At 36.7% G+C, this 24791-nt stretch overlaps 2 protein-coding genes and 1 non-coding gene across 3 annotated transcripts in view; 2 read left to right on the top strand and 1 right to left on the bottom strand.

Annotated features, from left to right (window-relative positions):
• Window positions 1-24791, bottom strand: part of Ec (ubiquitin specific peptidase echinus) — an 87789-nt gene that overhangs the window by 61532 nt on the left and 1466 nt on the right. Inside the window, exon 2 of the mRNA XM_076382962.1 lies at window positions 4065-4320. Within this exon, the coding sequence (XP_076239077.1) occupies window positions 4065-4295 (231 nt within the window). The 5' untranslated portion in view covers window positions 4296-4320. The remainder of the gene's footprint in view (window positions 1-4064; window positions 4321-24791) is intronic.
• Window positions 8855-8926, top strand: Trnae-cuc (transfer RNA glutamic acid (anticodon CUC)). The gene has a single exon. It is a non-coding gene; the product is annotated as a tRNA-Glu (tRNA).
• Window positions 13730-15213, top strand: LOC143182071 (uncharacterized). The gene is made up of 3 exons (XM_076382813.1): window positions 13730-14462; window positions 14883-15076; window positions 15142-15213. The coding sequence occupies exons 1-3, from the start codon at window positions 13730-13732 to the stop codon at window positions 15211-15213; spliced, it is 999 nt and encodes a 332-aa protein (XP_076238928.1).

Genomic DNA, 24791 nt, shown 5'->3' with positions numbered 1-24791 from the left:
CGTTCGTTCTACTCGAAAAGTAATTTCTCGAGGATAAAGTGATTGGAAGGCACAGAGTGTCTCCAATTAACGAAAAACTCTGCAGAATGGGAACAAGAAAAAAATAGGTTGAAAGTACAATTAAATAGCGTTTCATAATCACTAGCAGTCACCCAGAAACTGGGTCTCAAATCAATCCTTGTTTGGTTCAGCTTATCCGTGACATTACATCACGTTCACAAAATGCTCTGTGCCACAACTGTGTCTCCATTTTTGTCAATACAGCAACAATTAACGTAAAAATGAATATCACTATTTACAAGCTACATGTTCTCTTGTTGCTAATTGTCTAAGAATTATCGTTTATTTCTATTTTTATCATGCTTTTATTTTATCGTGTGCTTTATAGTTACTTGTTCACTTGTTCATTTTCGAGATTCGGTTTATGAATAGATTTCTATCAGTGATAAGGAAAATGTTTAACATTTATCGGCGTCTGCGGAGAGATTGCTCGACACCCCGTTAGTCCCAAGGTGCCATTATAGCAGGTCGAAAACGAGTTTTGTATTATTAATTCATTCGTTAGCATGGCCAGACTAATGAAACAGTTTCTGTTCGAACCCTCGAGCGATACACTCCTGGGTTTCATTAATCTGTCCTGCTAATTTATAGGCTGATTAAATCTCGGCGATAAAAATTACCATTTATTGAACACTGCCACAACTATAGATTACGCTTGTTTAACTTCATCGTTTGTTTATGAATAAAATAGCAATGATACACTCCTAAACTTCCAAAATATGGTTTTTAGGGAATAAAAGTGGAAGACCTTAAACACTTGCTAATTGTCAAGGTAATTCTCAAAGTGAGCAGCAGGCAGAGTACGAATGCATTATGTAGAACTAGGGATTCTAATCCATTCCTGACAAACGCACCATTAATTGTCGATAGCTGTTCGATCGACATGAAGAACGCATACCCAATCCTCTGGCTTACGTGACACGAGATACAAGTGTTCTAAGCGTAAACTGTGCACGCAGCCAGGGTGTGGTAACTGTTGTGTCCCGTGTCACGAATAAAGAACGAGTGCCACGAGATAAACGACAAATGGGAGCATCGTTGCAATTTCTAATTGTTTTTTAAACGACTTTTCACCTTATCAGAAAATCATACTGCATGATATTTCTAGTGACAAAATATTTGGCAGAGTAAACTAACATTTTTTGCCTATAAGCTAACAACTTTTTCCATTTTATACAGGTTCCTGATATTTCAGTTATAAAATGTTTTTATACTCTTGGATTGGTTCCAAGATACATGCTTTTCGATCTCTAAACTTATCGAGTTATACGTGTAAGTAATGCATATGGGCTAAAAAATTGATAATATTTATGCATGTTTATGAAAAATTAACAGATAAATACTGCATTCTTACAGAAGTTACAAATGTGGACAATTAGTATGAGGATCAATCCGAAAATAGTGCATGGATTATTTAACACTGATCTAATTTACCTCATATGACCTCTGACCCAACAGACTTCATAAAAATTTATCATTCGTAATCTAATATGAATGAGGAATCATCTACCAATAGTAGTCACTGATTCTCCATAATTACCAGCCATCTCGCAGAATCACAAAAATAGTTTCACGACCTGTGCTCGCTCCCTAATCTTTTCACTTCCATCCCACTTCCTATATTCAGAAATAGCATCATTCAAATCGCCAATTCGCCACAAGGCTAATTCCCGCGCACAATCGGTCGACCCTTGGCAGAAAATAACAGTCCACGAACAGAAACCACCGAAAAGGCCCAACGTCAACTAGGAACAAATAAGCCTGACCTTTTCTTCAGCTTGGAGGAGGTGGAATAATCATAACCTACGGTGTATTTTAAAACTGGCTGTTGGGCTGGCCCGAGGAGTAAAAAGGAAAAGAAGAACGACGCGAGCGCCCAAGATAAAAAGAAAATGTAGGAAGAGAAAGCGAAGGGAAGACACGTAGAGAGAAGATGGGGCTTAAGAAGATTCTCCATGTGTCTTGTCACTTAGTGGGCATGAATATTTACGTTTGCCTGGAAGGCCTTCGAAGATAGGACTCTTAAAGATTTGGTGGCCACTCGTAGCCATAAACCATGGACCTGGATCACGAGTATAGTCGTAAAGCTGTTCAGGAAAAAATCACGAATTTGCAACGACGAGATTTAGACACCCGAGGGAATCTCGTTGACGTTGCGAATTATATTTATTCCTCTTTCTTCTCTTTCTCTCGTACTATCTGGAATTTATAGTTCTCTAACTCTTGCTGACGAAAGGTTCCTTTGGGTCGAAGACACCAGAGATTTTACTAAACAATAATTTGTTGACTTTGCAGTTGCTCCAAATACATTTTTCTGTAGCCTCTGCTATATTGCATTTTACTTTCAGACATTTATTTATAATTTATACTCAAAGAGCCTAAAATATTTCACAGTTTGGTACATTCAGTGCAGACCAGAACCGAGTGCATCAGAATGACTGAGGTGCATGCTTGACTATCGGGTTGCATGCGGAAAGGCGCTTGCTGACCTTCGACGTGGTATGCAATTCGAGAAATGCGAACAGCGATATTGGGGACGCAAATAAACATCGTAAAAAAATTAATGCTGAAGAAGTATTAAATAGTGAGAAAAAATAAACCATTGAATCTATAACAAATGTTTTACCGTAATTTTAATTTTAAGTAAAGGTAGCTCAAATAAATTATACAATTTATGTCTCTTTACTATCGTCACCTTATTTAAATCATTTAATTTATAATAATATAAACTGACAGATATTAATAAATCTGTCTCCTGTACATGAATAATAAGGTAGTTGAAATGATAAAGCGACTTTTAATACCGAATGTTCCAAATGGATTATCGACATTTCTTAGGAAACATTTAACACGAAATAATTTAAAACTTCACAGGCATTTAATTTAAGCTCTTGTTTGAAATTAAAGTGAAAAAGCTTCGTTCACAGTAAAAAATTCATAATTCAATGTAATTCCAATTTGCTGCTAAATAGTATTCATAAATGAAAAGTACCTCAGTTTTCAATGTATACCATACATATAATATAAACAATTTCTCGATGTGAAAACGAACAACTGAACGACGAATAATATATTTTTAAACTGAAGATGAAGTTAGTGAAATTGTAGCTCGGTGATTCATGTCATCATCAAGAAATTTTCTGTTTCATTAACTTGAAAAAAATGAATGCATGTAGCAGCTACCTCAAGGCAATGACTGTAAAACCTTGAGGCAGGCGTGAGTCTATTAGACTTGAAACAAGAAACATCTATAGTTTCGAAGCTTGAAAACGGAAGAGGCCTCTTAATGTCACGCAATTCTCGCGAAACAAGAAGCTACAGCTCAATCGATTCCCTGTATAACCTCTGGTCCGTTTTCGACGCAATTCTGATCGATTGTACTAATCGAGCCCAGGCAAGCGTAATTGCTTCCTCCGGATGTTCCAATTACCGCTATGTATCGGACACTGTATTACACAAAAGCTGAGAAAAACAGTACTGATCGACGTAATAAATTCTAACGGTCTGTGGGAAGGCACCTTTTCACGGCACACTTGGGAATTATTTCCATTAATGAAGCGTACAACCTTTTTCACGCATCAGGCGAATCTAGTGGTGCAAACGCCGCGAACTGTCTCTGCAATCAAGTTCAGAACGAATCGATTGCTGGATTAAACGATTAAAAGTGAGAATATGGCAAGAGTTTCAATTGAACAGTTCCTGTTCTACGTTCTATATGTAGGATGGTGTTGTGACCACGCGCTGAGCTAATTCTTGGAACGACAACAACCCTATTTATCGTTTCCCGTCCTTTCACTTTTTTAGTATTGATATAGAGCTTGACAAACTCTTTATGAAGTATTTTTATTACTGCCCCCCAGAATAAAATAATGATCGATATTTAATAGACTAGTTTCCAGAGTAAATATCTCGTAAAAAGTTGGAAAATTGTCAGTCATTTAAAATAAATTCTCGAGTTACCACCTCTTCGCCTTTTTACTACATAGTGAACTTCTGAATCCTACCTGAACGGCGCTGTTGAGGAAGCAATTGTTCTGACCAGGACCATTGAGCAGTCCTTTGGTACTGGTGAAGCTGGTATTATGGTCATTGGATGGCGATTTCTGTGCAGACTGGATTTGTCCATTTGTCTGGCTACCATGTATCTGATGGCATTGTGATGATTGTAAGTAACCACTGTAATCAACAGTATCCTGGGATGCAGCTGGCTGCTGTAACCCCATGATAGAAGCCATCCTCAGTGAGCTATGTCAGTGTCATCTGCAAAAGAAGATAGTGAGTTACAAAAGTGACGATTTTTTCCTTCTTTTTTTGGAAATATATATGGTTTTAATTGAAAGAGTGGAAAAAGAACAGTTGTAACGTGATACATTGCTGCTTTTTTTTAAATTCTAGGAATACTCAGCTGTAATGCGCGGCAAGGGTTACCTGTAAGTGAAAATTTTTTATTTCTCACAGCAGAATCTAGGTAAATTGCAGGATAGAGCTCCAGGCTCCAGAGACTCGTAAAACTGTTGTCCTACGGTAGACTTAGTACGTAATCAAGAAAACGAATTTTGCGGAAATAATCAAGAAGATAATTAAGTTTTTGCAATTAATTTCCTGAAACAACTGAAGGTACATTCACGACTGCAATAATTTTAATGCAACAAAACGTAGGAAGCAATTCCTTCTTTTTTAAAGAATAAAACAAATGTTTCATTGAATTTCAAGCTTTTCAGTTATTTCAATTCGATTTTTAAAAATTTTGAAATATTTAAAATATATCTCTAAGAAATACAGTAACCAAATTTCTAAGAATTATCTACAAATTAGTTGTGTAGTTAACAAAGTTAAGAAACATTATAAATGAAATAGGAAAGATTGAAAAATATCAGTCTTAATGTTAAGACTGAAGCTGCAATTTGTTCTTAGAAATTCAATTTGACGTGTTTCATATTCGTCTTATGTACCGTACGTTGAATGTAATCACGTACACTGCTGGACGATAGTATTCGCGTAAAGCAACACGTATCAAAGGTATTGTAAAGATACCAAGAAATCATGTTCAACGAATCAATGAACACCGAATCGATATTCATCAGCTATTCTTTACGATCGCCAGGAGTCTCGCTGGATGAAATGCGACCTCGATCGAAGATCCTCAAGGAAAACAAGTGTAGTAAGAGTTGTCTTCTATGTTCGTAAATAAGCAATTATAATTCGATGGTCGTCAAAGACTGTTTTACTAAGAGTATGTCACGCACAGTTGTACATATTCTTCGAATAAAGTATTTATATTCATTGAGTGCGTGCCATATATGGCTGTCATAAATATTAAATACTACTGAAATAGAAAAAACGTACTTAAAGTATCATATTTCATTAAGAACTTCGAGCCTACTATAAGTATAGTTAACACCATAATAAGAGCAGTCGAAACGACTGATACAACTATTTCCTATTTTAATGAAACTAAAAAGACATTTGTTCAAATGTGAATGAATGTAAATAAAAATAGATTCATCGTTGGTAATGCTAATATTAATTCGATGGATTATGGAGAAAAATTTCATTTTTTTAAATCTGGCAAAAATCTTCAGGAAAAAGAATTCTACATTAAGTTTGAGTTCGAGGGACGTCCAAGTCACACAGAATCGCGGTAACGGTAAACGAGTTAAGTATTGGCTCCACCATAATCTCTTGCCTTCACACTGTCTGTATGTTCTCCTTTATGTTCATGAATGAACAATATTAGCAAGTCTGTGTTTTAGCACCGTTATCTTATAAATTTGAAATATAGTGAGACATGGATGCGTTACCACTCATTTGGTTTGCAAAAGACAGAATCTAGTGTAGAACTGATCGTGACTTCATTACATATGTACAAGAGAAACAGTGTCTGAGAGAATCCTTCTTTTGGAAAATCTTCATTAAGCAATAAATAAGCAAATTTCTCGTAGCTTACAAGTAAAGTACCATCTACAATAACTAGGATTTTGGAGTATGCAAATGAGCTAATTCTTCACCTCTGATTACCTCATCAACTGTTTTAGAATTTCATATCTGTTTCGCCCTTTTTTATATACTCATCATCCGAGGGTATTTTATTTCTAAAAAGGACTATCGCGGAACTGCTTGCGCAGCCACGCATTGTCTAACGAAGACGAGGGAAAATATTCATGCGTCAAATGGAAAATTAAAGGGAGAAGAATAGAAGTATGCTGAGTGAAGGTGATATTATCGGGTGACAAGTGGTTGGAAACACGGGGTGACAATGCGGTCTGACTGGCACAGCCGACACACTAAATGGCATGGCTGAGTGGTCGACGTTAATTTCGAGGGCCCAAGGAAAGTGGTCGAAGCGAGTACGTGCTTGAGAGCTACGCTGGCCTCGCTGTCTTCGTGGTCGCTTTTAGGGTTCGGTAACAATGCAGCCACGGTATTTTTCTCTTGTACAGGGGACAGCGGAGGCTGCAACGGAGGCTCAGGAATAGGCAACTCGATATGCATTAGGCCCCAGAAGAGGTGAATTCCTCCTGGTTTTTCTGGATTTAGAAAGTCTGCTGGGTTTTGCTTCTGGACCAAATCAAAGGAAAGGAAACCAGGCAGAAGATGAAAGCGAATAAAAATCTAATGAAAGTATGTACAAAGATATAAACAAAGATGATGTGAATAAAGATATGAACAAATCTTAGAGAGATAAAGAAGCACTGATCTGAATTTTTTCGTTTAGAGTTCTTCATAGATGCTATTGGAAGAAGAAACTCTTAGATCTCAAAATAAAATACACATATCTGAAGAACGATATTAATTGCTGGATATTTCATCTAATATAGCGTACAGAAACAAGTATTAATTAATTATTTACAGAAAATTGAAAAGTGGGTCTATAGTCTCGTTTCAACTATTTTGAGAGTTATATTGATTTCACAACCCAAAGCTTAAACCGTGTCAGACTTCATACACGCGAAGGAAAGCTAACCAGACGTTCTACTTTAGAACAGTTTTCCGATAGAAGCACGAACAGTTTATCCCAAATTTTTGTGTTTCCTTTTCGTCGGCCTGACGTCGCGGCGCCTCCCGTGGCCAACACTTCACGGTGTCTACTTTTGCATCCAACGGAAATAACCTCGCGATAGCAACAGGCCCCAAGTTTATGCCGTAATACACGATCCCTCCTCTTAATCGTTTCCGTTTTTCACTCAAATCTCCCCCTGGCTTCTTTCTTTCGACCATCGCGATGTCGAGGAGTTGATTTTGCGAGAAAATACGGTAACGATTAGCGGTTTTCAGACGCCGGAAGTGGCCTCAATGTATTATCCATAAAAGCGTCGGAACTGGTGAAATGGAGCGATGCAACTTTGCTGTATACGTCTGCTATATAATAATTAGAATTTTCCTGTCTAAAAATTGAGATGTGAAATTCTTATGTTTAGAAATGTAAATATATGTTTAGTAACTGCTAATAATCAAAAGAGAAATGGTTTGTTTTTCCTAGTTTTGATAATGAGGATTGTATCTTCTTTTTTAATTGAATATTAATGATCAAATTAGAGATTCTTATAAGAGCATTCTTTTATAATTGATAATGTAAGTTTTATGTGCCATGTGCCTGTCCATAATCTTGAAATTTATGGTGCACATATAATGAACTACAGGGATTCTAAAATGACAATGACTTTCAACAGACCAGCAGGGATTCTTAAACAACTGCACCCCAAATGCACTGTGTGCTTGAGAAAGTGTTATTTCTCAGTGATAATGTCCAGAAACCCTCGAAACACAGACAAGTGGAATAGGACACTGTCCCTTTTTTTTTGGAGCCATTTGAAACATCGTTTTCCTCTCAACTTGTGTGTGACCTGCACATTACTCCCAAATCCATTGATCACACAGATTTAGTATTCCTTTTAATTTACTCCAAACTCGAAAACAAGGGAAACCATAGTCCCTTTTTTGTGTTAAGGGTTCCCATAGTTTCATACAAAGGTCAAGTGTAAAGATTTCACAAAAATCTTTTAAAACAATTGAAAATATCACAGGAAATTGGTTAAACAGATCTTCCTTGATTGAAGAAAGACGATGAAGAGATTGCTGGAAGCGAATTTGTCTAACTACTGCGAGTGCAATCCGATTGCAGTCGTTGTACCGTTAGAGTCGCCTTAAGTCCCGTAGAAATCCCAAGAAAGCGAATAGTAAAGAAGCCGAGAGAAACTCTCGTACGGTATACATGTGGATGGTGGTCGTCTATAAATACGCTTACGTACATTGTCATTCAGAACAACGGAGGCTTATTACGTTGCAATGCGTGACACGTAGGGGATAGCTCGAAAAGAGAACGCGACTTGGAAAGATCTAAACTTTTCGGCTTTTCAAAATCCAGGGATTCGCTAAATAAATTGAAGTGTAGCTTCAAATAAAAGTAAATCGCGGATGGGATGTTATAATTCGTTAATTCGTACAAAATAAATATAATTTCATAATCAACTTCAATCAGTGAACATGAAGGTACTGAAGGTAAAAATCAATCAAGTATCCTTTCATTAACCATTTAGCAAAAAAATATATTTCATCGTATGCAGTATGTTAATCATTAATACTTTGATCCTACGATTTTCAAAAGTTAAATAAAATTTTACAAATTTTAATCTAAATTAAAATTTAGAATATTTTCGAGTTTTGAGACGTGCAATATTAGGATAAAATAAATTTATTTATTAAAATTATAGAAATCTTAAAAAATAAATTTTTAGTAACAAGTATGTTAATAAATACATTATCACTGGTATAGCAACAAACTGTTTTCAAGAAATCCGGTATGGTCTAGTGGCTAGGATACCTGGCTCTCACCCAGGAGGCTCGGGTTCGATTCCCGGTACCGGAAACTTTCTTTTTCTTTTCCTCTTTAAAAATAAATATTACTGATAACATCTTAGAATTCAATCAAAGTTTATAGCATTTTTCTATTATTTGTTAAACACAATCTGTTCATTTTTGAGTTATAAAATTTCCACAACTTATTATCAGCACTAGTTTTTCTTCTTTTTACTATAGATTCTGGTTTCATTCAAACTAAGTAATAATTCATTATTTTTACCATGCATAATTTTTGAAAACGTTTAAATTTATTTTGTCATCCTACAACTCTAACTACTCAAACGGTGGTTGTTCAGAAAGTAATCTTTCATTCTCTACGAAACGTATTCATCCACTAAAATGAATGTTGCATGGTACTTGATGTCAATGAGAAACAGACAGTCAAAGATCGCTTGTACACGGAAAACGTGTTATATACTCGACGGGGATGATAGTTCCTCACATTTATTCACACATCTCTCTATGCGTACCACGATACTTCGTGCTGATAGTGCAATCTAAAATTAAATCTGTGGAATCACAATGGTGCGATCTCAGAATGCAGAATTGATAAATGCGAATTCCAAAATACTAGTTTCGTTTGCGGTTATTTATTGGAAACAAGGATTTCTGGAAGACGTCAGCACTAAATCACAGCAATATAATCGAGTGGATCATCATTTTTACACTTTTCGAAAATGAAACAAAAGTAACCATTCTTACAAACCCTTGCAATCACTAATTATGTAACACTGAAACAATGAAACATGCAACAAGTAACTCAAACTCATCCAAAATTCACACAACAAAAGAACCTCTTCATCCTGTTGAAGATCAGTTCCCTAAATGAATCAATTTCCTAAAATACAGACCACAGCCTCTCCTTCACTTTACCTAGTTCTTACAAACCCCTGCCTGTTTGCTCAGACTTCCCCCAGTCTCTGAAGACAAGATTACGCCCAAGGAACGCGTTACTTTCCCGTCATCGAGTATGCAATTCTTTCCCCTACCATCAAGAACTTTCAGCCAGCGCCGCGGACACTGCCAACTTTCTTCTTCTTCTGCATCCTCGCGTAATTGTTCATCCCCCGCCCCCGCGAAGCGGCTGTGGTCGCAATCGCGAAAGAAACTCTATCCGCAGGGCTCTGCAGCCGCGGAGCGCTGCTCCGCATTGCGGTGAAATGCGATGATGCTGACGCGTATAAATCTGTCGAGGATACGTCAAACGTACCCTGGCTGAGTGCCCCGACGTCATTGGACGCGAAAGATACGTTCTTATTACGTGCATTCAGTATTCATTTCTGCCATTTCCGTATACAGTGCCTCCTCGTTGCAGTGTCGCGACTTGGTCTGATAATAATCCGATTTTACCCTGGCCTACAAACTTCTAAATGGTAGGATTGTATCTCCCTACTCTCTTTAATGAATCTGTTAGTACCTAGGATGTCTGCCAGGAGGCAGTATAGTTTTAGTTTTATTCGTCAAGAGTTTCATTACACTGTATATGGTACGTTCTACTGTATAAACTGAATTATAATCAATGTTAGTAAGTTCTGTGATCAGTTAGATTTCTAAATGTCTGAATATTCGAATACCTGAATATTTGTGAACTGAAATATTCCAATATTCGAATATTTAAATATTTGCACGTTTAAACAGTCGAATATTTGAAAAGTTGTAGATTTAAAAAGCTCATTTACTATGCACATGCTTTTTCAACTGAAATTCTGAAGACCCTATATGCTACGAACTACGTGCAAGAAACGTCCACGCCATAAAAGATGGAAAATCAGCGGCAAGTATTCTGCAGCGGCACGTTTCTTGCCATCTCGCTCCAGATTGCGCTTCGGCTTTTCGAGGGACGCTCACGAATTTTTTGAGGATGCACCTGCGACCCAAGTATCAAATGTTCCCCAGTTGCACATCGCGATTGCGGTCTTCGGGAAAAACTTGCTGGACCGGTCATGCGTAAAATATCGCGAGCCTCTTGACAGGAGGGCCAAGCAGGAGCAAAGTAGCCGCAGGAGCACGAGGCTGTGGTAATGCCTCCACTCGCGATAAATCGTTCTTTTGCAGTATCATGTGCGTAGAAACATTTTATGCTCGCGGCCGAGCGCACGCTCGTTGCATTCTTCGGGATTCGCGAAACAATTTCTCTCGAACGACAAACGAGAGGCTGGCTCATATTTTATAAAGCTTGAATACCTTGCAGCGCGAAGAATTGCTGAAAGTCAGCAGAAACTGCGAAATTCTGTAAAATATTTGTAATTAATAGACTGGATTTTTATGCAGTGTCATATTTTTATGAACACAGTTGAAGAAATAGAATAAGCAAATAAAAATATGCTTCATTGACAATAAAAATTTTTGCTTTCATACCGATTCAGTGATAAATTAATGTCTACTCTTGTCCCAGATAAATACGTGCTGAAAATATGTCCTGATAAGGAAGTAGGTATTCAATTTTAATGCATCTGTTATCACCAAATGACTCACGAGTTCAAACTCGTTTGACAAATACTATTTGGTTATATATTTCTTAGATTAAAGAATTAAAATTTGCAGTTACTCTTCAAAAACGAATATATTTACTTGATACAATAACTGAGACGCTACAAAAAAGACTTATGTGCCAACGTGTTAAAAGATAAGAAGATGAATGGGTGACAATTGAGTGAGTGGCATTTATACATGAAGAAAAATGTACCATGATACATCATCATTCCAGCAATATCCCATTGTTAATCACATCCACTTTCATTTAGTATTAACTAAACCAGGCAAGTAAAGTATACAACACCCTGAAGATTAAATAAATATGAAACTGAATTACACAGAAGATTTGAAGTCTTAGAAAAGCAGGTCAAATACATCGAATACTAGGCCTACCCTATTCCTAGTTTGCGATAATACATCTTCCTGATTACTGATTATCATGCTGCTCGAAGCCTCCCCAAGGTTGCCTGAGTTACGTCGTAATGATGGCCAACCCCGAGGAACCGGTTGTGGCCATGGTCCTACCACTGCACTTATTTGGCCCCTACGCCCTCCATCAGTTAACCCGATCGTAGCAGACGAAACTAACAAGAAAAAAAGAGCACGGAAGAACCCGCAAAACTGAACCGCACACCTGGCCCAAGGATGAAAACACGAACTGGAGGCAGCATCAGAATCGCTTTATATACTGCACGAACACAAGTTTCGTAATTTACGAAAAAGTCACGAAAGGCCCTTGCATTCGGTGCCAATGAAAGAGATGATCTCCGCGTGTGAAGTAGCTTCAGAAAGATTTGTGAAAATTGCTGGGTAGTAGGCTGTATTTTAGCTTTGGAAGCTAACGACGGTTTGAGGCCATGTTGCGACACCTTGCTCAAGACAGAATTAGGTAAGTTAGACTTTCAGGGTGTCCAGAGAAAGTTAATCTGCATCTTCTTCACATAGGTTCTTATTTTGTAGATTTAAATCTGCTTTTTTATGGGACCAAGGAGATTCGAATAGCTCTTATAGACAGAAGAGCTTTTCTTCTGAATTAGATGTAAATTTAAAAATTGTTATACTGCGCAGATTAGTTTCCACTCTTTAAATTCTGAGTTAAAATGAAATGTGAATTCTACTCATTTCATGAAAACGTGACTAGTATTTTCACGTATACAGGAAGTGAAACATACAACCATTTTCCTTTCGATAGAACAGTTCCTCTCTTCCATAGAATTTGGAACGAAACACGCGCACCTATTAGGGCCAAACGCTGGCCGATATTAGGCTCGTGGCCTTTTGCCAGCGGCAGGCTCTTGTCGACTCCTAGATTTCTTGTTACAGTATGCAGCTGAACGCGAGGCTGCATTTCTCTATCTCCATCTCTTGGTCACGTCTCTTGGAGCTCGATGCTTCTCGCGGGATAAATACGTCGGACGAGGCATGATTTATTCGTGCAGGACTATTTTTGTCACTGGTCGTTGGGTCGTCGCTGCAGTCGGAGAACGACATCCTCTGATCGTGGTGTCAGGGTCAAGAGTACGGTCATTATACACTCCTTGGTGGACACAGGGTTGCGAAATAGAAAGGGAACTGAACGCTGATTTAATTGGAGCATTTTCAGAATCGATAGGCCTAGACAATTTAATTTTTCAGAAGAGTTGGTCACTTCTAAGAGAGAAGTTCCTTAAGTTCAAGATATTTTTTATTAAGTACTTCTGTTCCCAATTTAATTTATCTCTTTGATATCAACCTCATACAATGGTAAAAAATTAGTATTTAATAAAAACATACATAGTTAAATGTGTAATTTCTTTTATTAAAAATAAAACTGACTCCAAACTGTGTGTCAAACTGACTTTAGAGACAGTTGAAGGTTAAAAGTCTCTTTTGGTTAGAGAAAAAAATGTTTCTCCCAAAACATGTCTGAGTTCATCCTTAACTAATAACTAGCCGAAATGTCTCACACGATAATATAAAGTGATAATTAGCTTGTTTCGGACAGTCATATGCCACTTAATAAAATGAAAAAGTTGCGTGTCAGACAATATCACAGTCGATCCAACCCACGACGTGACGTTTTAGCATGTTAAATTTCCTAATGGCATCAGGGGTCTGCAAAGGATAAAAGGCATGAAATTTAAGTAACCGTTTCTGTTCAGTATTAACGTAGTTCCCGAAGCAACGTAGACACATTCCTTCATCCACTGAATTAACCACTTCGTTTATATTGTATTTTGCTAAATTCTAGACATTATAGTATCAGTGCTTAGTGTTACGTTATCCTTTTTTTAAACTCTAAAAGTGTACAGTTAAATGGCCGAGATTTATTTAGTGAGAATCTTAGTGAGAAAAAATGAAATTTGTGGCTTCAATTCGTTTGATAAAACGCACCACGACAGAAAATATTTCTGAAGCAATGGGAATTATGCCATTGTCATTGTATACGAATTTTACCACTAACTCGAATTCTACAAAAATTAACATCATGACCTCTCATATTCCCCTACCCACCAGACGGATTATAAACCTTCTGCTCCTGATTGGGGGAGCTAACCTGAATTTTCTTATCATACTGGTGATTGTTTTCAACTTCTGCATGAGGACACCCATGAATCTATACATCATCAGCCTGGCGTACTCGAACATGGTGATTCTACTGGAACCTTTGGAACAAATTCTGTATTGGTTCTTCAACATAAGTACAGAACTGAACATGGATTACGTCTGCCTTGTCAACTTCAACGTTTCCATCGTAACGATTGTAATTTTGAAACTTCAACTGTACCTCAACACTTTTAAACAACATGAGACTTTTGGACAGCCATTGATAAATATGCTAGGAATCATAAAAAACATTCTGCTCATTTGGATCTTAAATATCATGGCGCTCACCATCGAGCTACATACATTCGAATATGCTGCAGAGAATACGCGCTATATTTACATTTGGAACACGTTTACGTTCACTTCTATACCGTGTATTCTATTTGTTGTCATTGACAGCTTCAGTCTGTACCAATTGATGGTGCTAAAAATGGTGGAGGGATCATGGCGAACGAAAGAGTTGCAGCAGTTTTATATGCTAGGTAAATTGATATGTATTTTGAATTTTGGATATTGGATTACTTAAATGACACACAGGAAAAATGGTGAAGATAGTGAAGGTAAATGCAGAAAAATGGAAACAGATGAAGTTAAAGCATAGATTTCTGTGTAAGAAGAGGAACCAGTGAAAAAGAGACTTTTGTCACGAAAATAGAGCTCTTGTGCCATTCCCTTCTTTTCCTCTAGATCTTTTTTTTTAAATTCTAACTAAAAAGGAGTTGCGACTTGACCCAGTTATGCCATCCACTTTGTATATGTCAAATTACAAGTTTGAGAATAGAAATGTGGAAAGCTTGTAGGTTTCCTTATTTTCTCGCTTCTATTCTTCAAGTATAATTCAAGCTTTCAAAGAGCTTTTCAATTTATATGCAATAAACCTAAAAATAATGTTTTATTTGCAGTAGCCACCGGAATCACTTTCTTCTGCATTCGACTGCCATATCGACTCGCTAGAGCCATCAATTTTATTGCTCCAACTTCAGCATGCTGCGTGGACAAAACCAGAGAGATTCTCTTTTTCATAGCTAAAACATATCCCATTGTTTTCCCAATAATCTACATCACATTGTCCAGCGAATTTCGCGCAGCTTTTCAGGTATGTTTCGAAACGAAGCAGTGGCTTGATAGTTTTCCTAAATGCTAATAATGTCTGAATTGCAGGAGATGTTGGTCCATCCATACAAGAAATTACTGAAAACATTTGCAAATATAAAGATTTCTAACTACTTTTAAATGCAATGTTCATAAATTCAAACATAAATTTAAGGTACTTGTCAGAAGACATTTAAAAAGCTTTCTACTAAAGGTTTTTACTGAATGTCTGTAACTTAAAGTTTCAATGGATTTGCTTGACTGGTACTAAAATTTGTCGAGGGACACATCAGATCAGACACCGAATTTGCGACAGATTTGTAAGGCGGACAAGAGAAGCCAGTTGTCGCGATCGCAAAGTCATGAATTCATTGCGCTCTCTGTATGCAAACTGGCTTCCCTTGGGCACGTCTGCCGAGTGCATAAGTCGATGGAGGACCCTGCTTACGTGCAGCCACGTGCACGTTTGGGTAAACGGCTATGTGCACTTTTGCATCTTCGAGACTGCCACGAAAAGATATTTCGCAAGTTCCATAATCTGTTGGTCAGCACCGTGTGCAATCGTTTCGACCGCGTCGATTGTTGAATGGTTAAGATAACTTCACTGTAACTTATGCGTCGTTTATTTCGCTGTTTATATTGTAACCCAACTATATCTACGCTGCACCGAGTAGTATGTGGAATTCTTTGTTTGCTAGGAGGATGTTAGGTTGTCAGTTTATGAAATACATATGTGTGTATTGTTGGAAAAGTATGTCAATTGTGATCACTAATTGGGTTCATACTTGAAGGAACGTAGGTATAGTTAAGACCAACTATTATACATTTATTATACTTCTATTTGAAAAATTAAATATCTAATAATTCTATGATTATTTTCAAATCTTAAGGGAACATAGACAATTTCGTGTGTTTAACATTCTAGATATATTTTTATAAAATAACTTAGGAGTTTAATAATAAGACTCTCAAAATCCACCCCTGAAACCCCTTTTAGGTCCTCTACAAAATGTCTACCGAATATTATATTATATTAACTTTTTGAAACACGATGGGGCTAAAAGTGTCCCATTTTTTTTAATACCTAAACATACTTGGTGAGGTATTTTTTATATCATCTTGAAAAATTAAAATCACTTGAAGCAAACTAATAATTCCCTGGTAAATATAGTAAACCTACTGTGTTAAATTTTACAAGTACAAAATTTCTGTGCAACATGAGCCTTTTTATTTTCTAAAGTTTCGTGCTTCAAAAAGTTAAGTCATAAAAATCCTCAATCAAGAAGTTAAACCAGAACACTCTTACGCAATACAGTACAAGAATCCACGACAGTGGAAAGTGAACACCGAATCTGCAAGAACTTATGACGAACACTTTTCATAACGAGGACATCAGAGAGGGACTGAAAGCACATCGAAACCAGGGAGTCATTTCCATGTCGTACAGTGGAACACGGAGACTGCAATATTACTGACTGACAAGAAAGTGCACTCCAAACATCCCGAACATCCCATGTTTCCCTCCGAGTTTTTCATCTTTCATAGCATCCAACAACTCAACCCCGAAGACTTAAGAAATTCCTAACGAACTAGGTACACGAGGATCTTTAGGTTCGATTAAGCGGAACGGTGAGCCTACGTGGAAACAGGACGTCGTTTATCAAATCGAGGATAAATCCGATTTCATAGCTGTACGTCCTCCCCTCCCCATTCTACTACCGGCGATTACGAATTCCTTTCACGATACATTTCCTATTCCACGCGTTAGCGGTTGCGAGGCAGCGTCGCTGGAGGGACTGGCGGTATTACACGTGTGTGGAAAGGACATGATTATCGGCTGTGAAAGAAGGCACTGTCGAAGGTAAACGCGGCGTACGTACGAGGCGGTACCGCAGGAGAAAAAGAAGACCCCCGAAGAAACAGGAAATCAGTGGAGCGAAAAGCCATCGTGCCAGACGAGACTTCCGGCTCGGGCTTTCGGCCAACTGAACGCCCTTCGATAGTCAACGTGCGATCACAATCATTTGCATGGGGTGACGATCATTTCTGTACATGAGAGTCAACGTGACCCAAGTCGTTTTTCGTTATTTTTCGGGAGAGTCGAAAAACAAATGTGATTACTCATTTCTTAAGCCTAGTTCAGATTAGACAAGTTACTTGAATGCAGGTGACTTGAGGCATTTTGAGTAATATGAATGTGTTATTTTATTGGATTTGGAACAGTTTTTCAAGTTTCTATTTCTTCTAGGCATGTGTCTATTTCGTCTAGGCTTCTAATTTGAACGAGACTTTAACATAGTATTTGAAGTTCATACTATTAAATTGTCTTCACTTAAAACGTAACTTAAATAAATTCCTATTATTCTGATAAAATGAAGGGGAAGCAATAAGATATTTAAAAAAATTTTAATTTCAAAAAAAGGCACTTGGGTTAGTCTGTCTCTGAGATACAGATTTATTTAATGTGTGACACGTGAAATTATTGTCACATAAACCCACGACTGTCTTTTATCGTGGTCTATTTATTCGGAAACCATTGGAATGACTGTAATTAAATCTTGAATGAGTGTTACTGATAGTGCTACATAAATTAAGTATTTGAAATTTTTGTATGCATAGAATATAACTATTTTCAAGATTCGATCACTTAACTTGTTACTTGCAAATTTAAAAAGAAAAACCTTAAAATAGTTTCATAACAAAAAATTTAAATGATTCGAAATGTTTCATTTTGAGCAGTTTTATTGAAAATAGTAAAAAAGAAATGCAGCTAGTCATCTACGTTTAAATTTGTTAACAGTGAACAAAAGAACAAAACCCAGAGATCTGCAAGAAACCATGCACTAACGAAACTGTTCATTCTCCCTTACGAACATATTCTGGGAGAATGGACCTCTGAAGCCCCGAAATTTGCCTATGAATAAGATATCGACATTTCAGTCGATTGTTCGAAGGACAATGTCTTAAATTTGCAAATCGTACGTTCCTAAAATTTTAAAGGGCCAAGTCGTGTTTTCAATTCCAGGCCCTACTACTTTTATATGAAAATAAGAAGAACCAATGCAATGCTAATATATTCGACATAAAGAAGGGATTACTGTTAACGTGTTACATTATCAAGCAATTTCTTCGAGAACCTTACAATCTCACGAACGGTACGTTCGTGAACGCCTAACAAAGCACACAATAAGAGAAGGCAAGGGAAAGAGTTCTCAGTTCTCAGTAACGTGAGACAGTCGACACAAAGAAAGTTACACTTCGTAATATAGGCCACTGTTTAACTTTCCCCATTGCTTTGGGCCATTTGCGAACATACAAAATTTTAGGAGGAACCTCAGTCTTCTGCTGAATGAACTGGCATACTCGGGACGTTTCAAAAATTAACTACAATGTTTCAAGGTATTTAAAAAATGTTTAGTATAACATAATTTACTTAACTTAATGTTCATGAAATGACAAGGAAAATTTGTATGCTAATTAAGATAAAAATATGTAATTCAAGAAAATAATGTTTATTCTACCCCTTTACTATTACTCAACCTCCTATTAAATAATTGTCATTCTAACAATTTTGTGTTCTTAATTTTAATCCCAAAAACTCAATAGTAAAGGCACAATTTTTTAATTAAAAAATGTTCAAAATATTTTAAGTATTCATCATTCACTTTTCCTTCTAAAATTCACTTTAAAAATGTTCTAATTCGATTCTGAAATTAGTAAGAAATCCTAATAATCAATAGAACAGATCCTAGAAAAATTCTACGATAAACAAGAAATTTGTATATGAATTTCTTACTTTTCTCAGAATTAACGATCAAGCTGACGAAGAAGGAATCTAAAGAAACTCCATGCCGCCAGAAAACGTGCACACCCATTAACTGAAAATAAACATAAGATGGAAATAACTTTCACACTGATTCACACCATATTTCACGTATCATACAACTTTTCAACTTTCTCGCGGTAAAAAAAGTTCGCCGAAGATCTGAGTGTTCTGACACTCCCATTCATCCCTCCCACACTTGCTGAAAGTGCAATCGCAATCAACACGACGGCGAAGCATCTTCCATCCAACACGTGAATGAAGTTTTATGCGTACGCGTTTCACTAACTTACACATTTCATTCACACGTCAGAATAACGTGCATAACTTCATCGATGAGCCATTTGTTTTCTGGCATCGTAAGTCGAGATTCTCTCATGACCTCGCGAAGATCAAACATACTTATGCCAACGCCACTCCTCAAAATTATCGAGACAACTTAACACATTCTCTTAGTGACTTCTGCGTATAGTGTTATTTCAGGTTTCTATATAAGAGAAATCACCTTTCTTGCAAAACAGTACAAGTAATAGATATAAAATAAAAGCACAGAAGAAACACCTGTTACCTAAAGAGCTCACAAGTCAAAAAGCTAGTTTACTATGAAATAAGTACCCTACATTGTATGTACACACTATCTCAAGTGAAACCAGTCAGCTTTTCACCAACTCAAAATGAAGAAGACATGAATGGGATCGAAGGGCCTGCTGGGAAGACGCTGAATAATATCGCGTATTAAAATCACCCCAGACCTACCTCACCCAGACTACCCTTCATCCCCGAGCTCGATCAAAGCACTTTCTTGACACCCTGTATGTACCAAGCGAGAGCCGGAGGCAGCGCGTGGGTGGGCGTCTCGCAACGAGGCGCAGGGACCTCGACGTCTCGACAAAGTCGACCGGAGATTGTGAGCACGGATTCTTTGCCCAAAAACAATCTCGTCGCTGACTCACGGCCGTGTTTGGAAGGTAGAAAGGGCAAGCCTAGTTACCTCGGCTATTTAAACACTCGTGAGCCACGCTCGTGACACGTAATCCTCTTTTCATGTCACCAGGTTAGTGGTGGCAGAACTTTTGGTGCTTTTGCCAGAGAAAAATAATTGGAGATTTTAGAGGAGGAAATAAATCTGATGAAAACGGGAGCGTGAGTCTAGGGGAGTTCTGTTAGAACTGATTGGAGAAGGATTTCCTTATGAGGGAACATTCCGACTTTGATGTCGGGCTGGCAAGAAGTTTAGTGCCGTTAGTAGGTCTAGTTAATGACAAAGTTGCACGTGGGACATTAGTGTTTAATACTGGGTATGTCAGTAATAGGTGGTCGAAGCTTGATAGTTTACTGCTTACTTTATAGAAGAGTGATGCATTGAACTTTGATTCATACAGGATGACCCATTTGCAGTTTCACATATAATTATTTCCTACACTATACCTATAAAAAAATCTCTAAGTGAAACGTCCAACTAGAGAAAAGTGACCAGCAAGATGTCTCCTTCAAAACAGAGTAAGTTCTACTTAAAACAGTTTTTGAAATAAGCTATAGTGTAGGAGATAATTACATGCGAAACTTCAAGTGGGTGACCTGTAGAGTACAGTTCACAGTAGATATTTATATTAACTCAATTTTTAATATCTAATACGAAAAATATTTACAGATAATTTTACACAAAACATTTCTCAGGTGAGTAGACAGTATCCTTATTTCTGAAACAAGCTTGCATTACCAAACGTTTATTAATACTTTATCACGAATTCACATCGCACGATATTTCGATGTAATCTTATGGCTAGGCAGAATCGAATCAGGCTTATCGAGTAATTTAGCAGGCAACGTTTAATCGCGATAAGGGGGTGATAAAACAGTCGTGTATAGTTGAAGCAAATTTTAATGAATACAGCACAGGCACAGCGCGATGCTTCTGTGTTCTGAGATTAGCGAATCCAGATGACGACGCGGGGTTTAGCTGGGAATGCAGTTGCAGCGGATGCGGATGCGTTGTGGTAATGTAGTAAATGATCAAGGAAGACGAGAAAAATTATGGAAAAGAAAAACACAGGATGAATACAGAAGAATGCAAAAGATGAGGAAAGAGGAAAGTTAAGTTCAAGGTGAACTTGGATACCAGGTTCTGTACAATGTGTGAATGCTGCTTCCAAAGCAGACCAGTGTAATTATTAATATTTTTTATATAGTGCATAGTTCTTGTATGTTACAGTAGTTCATAGTATTTCCTATTTCTGGTTACATGCTGCTTGCATACTCACTGTATCTCGAAATTATTTAGAGCAAACGTGTTGTAAACACACAGCACTGATAAGACCAAACTGGGCTACCAGTAGGTGGGTTCACTTTTGAAACAGGTCTCTCATAAACTTATCAGAGGACTGTAAGCCTATAGTATTACATACTTTTTATCCTGCTTTGCCTCTCGAGGAAATTTTAACATATTCCAAAGGAACTGTTATTAATATTTATCATAAGACAATTATATACAATTATATCGAGTATAGTAATCCTCACATCTCTATATTATTAAGCATCAATTTTTCGATTTGGCTTTCTAAAGACTTCGAAAGATAACAAACTGTTCATCTGAAAATCTACTCGTTCGCTAATGATGTCATTTGAAGTAAGGAATTCACTTGGCATGTTATCAAGAACAGCTGGCGAATGTGGATACGCGGCGATATGCAGGACATGTTCCTATGCAGTCTCCAAAGTGTCAGTGCAAGGTGTCTCTGAACAGTCTGAACTGCTTGCAGTAGGGCATCAGTGGCAGCGATATGGCGTTATGAAACAATCCCTACGAATGTGTAGTGGGCTTTAAAAAATAGGAAGCGAGAAGCGAGACTAAATGTGAAGGAAATGAAACAGCGAAGATGATGAGGTAGACCTCGGAAGTTCGAGGAGAAAGAAAAAGAAGAAAGTGTGAAGGAGTAATGAAGAAGATAAAACTATGACCTGGGGTTTTAAAAAGGGCGAATATGTAATGGATGCATAAATATTCATGGCTGTGGTACATGAAGTGCACGCGGAGATGAAGAAACACGGGTGGAAAAGATAAGGGGGACGATGAAATTGAAACTGAAGAGAGCAACCAAAATATGTGGAAGAGAAGAAAATGTAGCAAAAATGCGCAATGCTTTCGTGTGTACAGATTATAAATTACGATTAATTGTACAAACTGGAAAAACAATTTTATCGCATTGAATGCAGACAGTAGATTATTTGGAACAGAAAAATTTATTTCACTGCTCATTTATCACTCGTATTCATTTGCATATAAAAAGTATGTCTGCATTTTCATGGTAAAGGTAAAAGAAAAATTTTGTTAATAAAATATTGAAGGTATAGCTTAGTATTTTAAGCTTCATACGAAATTTGATGAAATATGTTGAATGAATTCTTGAAATAAAAGTACTCTGTTTCATATTAATTTCTTAAAATAGAGGGAACTATTCAAATAAATTTCACATGAAAAAAAGATGAAGATACATGAAAAGTGTTTTAAAACAAAAAATGAAATATGTACTAAATATATTCACTTTGAATAAATAAATGAAAAAAAAATAAAAGAAATTGAAGAAAATATATTCCTAGCACAAACTTATCTATTTTTCGATCGCACTATAAATTATTACTGGTTCCTAAAATATCTTTCTATTTTCGTTATTGTGATTCTACGCTAACTGAGAGGGAAAATCATTTGAAGTTAATTTCACAACGAGTTACAACTCTGCCAATTTCCGTTTTAAGTTTAAATCACTTCCTAGAGTTCCTCGATAAATTCGATGGTGGTAAAACTATCCACAATAAATATATCAAGGTACTCTCCACTTAAGATTCATTTGGAATCATTGAAAGTTTCGAATTTATGCAAAATCTGACGACACGACTAACATACACATTCCCAATTGATATTCCTTCTCATTTGCATAGCATTGTGTAATTTTACTATACTACGAATCTAAATTATGATGTAACATCTACATTTTTATATTTGACGAGAATTTTCGATTAAGTTTAGCACCATGCTAAATTTTTGTTTGAATATTTGAATATTTAGTACTCATACTGTAAAAATGATAAGTACATAAGTAATGATTCTGATTAAAACTTTAGACCAAAAATATACAATTATTAAGGGTCTCAACAAAAATATCATTTTCAAATAATTTACATAATCAATTTCTTACTTTGCAGACAAACAGTGAAATTTGTAAGTTGCAAAAGATACTTTTCACCAACAACGAGTTACAAAATTCCAAATGTGTTTTACAAATACCTTCAATATCTAAAAGAATATAAGAATTTCTGATCTACTAATCGAGTTCATATATTCAAAATTTCTTTATAGCATTCGACTATGTACCAATAAAATTGAACATTAAACCATTCAGATAGTTTCACTCTCGACTAGAGTTCTCTTAGCAATCGGTGCAAATTTTATGCAAATTCATGGTATCTATTATGCGATTATCGTGTCGAGCTTTTATTTACCCGACGATAAGTAACGTGTATATTATTATCAATATGATTCACGAACTCGTGGCTGCACAGCGGTACGTGTAAACAGATGCACCGTATGCAGATAGAATCGCGAAGGCCTTCGAGAACTTTTCGCCTTTCGCATGCACACGTACGCGACAGAAAAAATACACCGTCGAACATGGTAAATGGTTCATTGTTCTCGTGAGGAGACAATAACGTGTGGGTCTTTCCATGTTGATGAAATTCGTCGTTCGACAATGGGGTAAAAAATTAAATGCATGGGCGCAATTGTTGCCGATTTCCTTTTACTGTACACATTTTCCCCTGCAGGAATAAGCAATCGTGAACCTTTCGCTGTAAACTTCGTACAGCTACTAATTATATTTTAATTAATTCTATGATAATGTTGAATCTTGCAAAGAGTTTTGTCTTTAGACACTAATATGTATTAAGTTTTATATACTCATAGATCTCTACAATTAACCCTCGAGTATTACATGTGCATAGTAATTTTATAGAACCCTTCTGGTTCCCTTTTATTCAATCAGGGTTATTCTTTCTAGCACCTTTTCTTTATTTTGAAAACAATTCAAGGAAGTTATCATTAATTATAATGATAGAAATTATTACCCATGAGGTTCTCAAGTGAAACGTACTATAGTTAATGAAACTATTAATTTTAGGATGAATAATTGATTTACTCAATTTCCTACAATTAACTTATAAAGTAGTTATTAATTAAAGAAATGATTTATCGACTTTCTTTTACTGTTTCTAAGAAATTCCCTATTAAAAATGATCGTCTGTGATTTCTTTATTGAAGATAAAATATTAAGCAAATGATCGAAAATAATCTACCAATAAGACTGCAAGTAACAAATATTCTTACTCATAACTAAATTTCTTATCGAAAGAACTACCCCCTGGGAATCTAAAACTACTTTTCACTAAATTGTCGTATGTATCTTTCAGAACTCCAATAATCGTAATTTCATTATCAGTATATCATTATTATGGCAGTTTATGGAAAAAACATGAAAGGATCTCTTCTTCTTGAATGGTATAGCATTGGTGTACGTAACAGTATTAGTATTCTGATGATGATGTGTGAATGGGCGAGTAACAGGGAAAAATTTTTACGCCCGATTGAACAAGAGACGCAATAAAGAGGCGATCCAGAGTGCCTTGGCGAAAGCGCAAGGTTAAATCGAATAAGATCGTCCTCCTACACCGAATGCTAGACGCGATGACACGGTGTCGTCCCTGCGACACGCTTTCTTTATTGCAAAGATGTCAGTGCCACATAGCGTAACGAAGGTCGTTTGTCAACGCGGAATACTCGTGTAATTTACAAATCTCTTCATACGTAATCCTTCCTACATGCCCCAGCGTCAATCAATGACAGAAA

The sequence above is a fragment of the Calliopsis andreniformis genome, chromosome 8 (assembly GCF_051401765.1).
Source record: "Calliopsis andreniformis isolate RMS-2024a chromosome 8, iyCalAndr_principal, whole genome shotgun sequence".
Classification (NCBI taxonomy): domain Eukaryota; kingdom Metazoa; phylum Arthropoda; class Insecta; order Hymenoptera; family Andrenidae; genus Calliopsis; species Calliopsis andreniformis.
The sequence above is the reverse complement of the archived record's forward strand: the minus strand, read 5'-3'. Positions and strand labels throughout refer to the sequence as shown.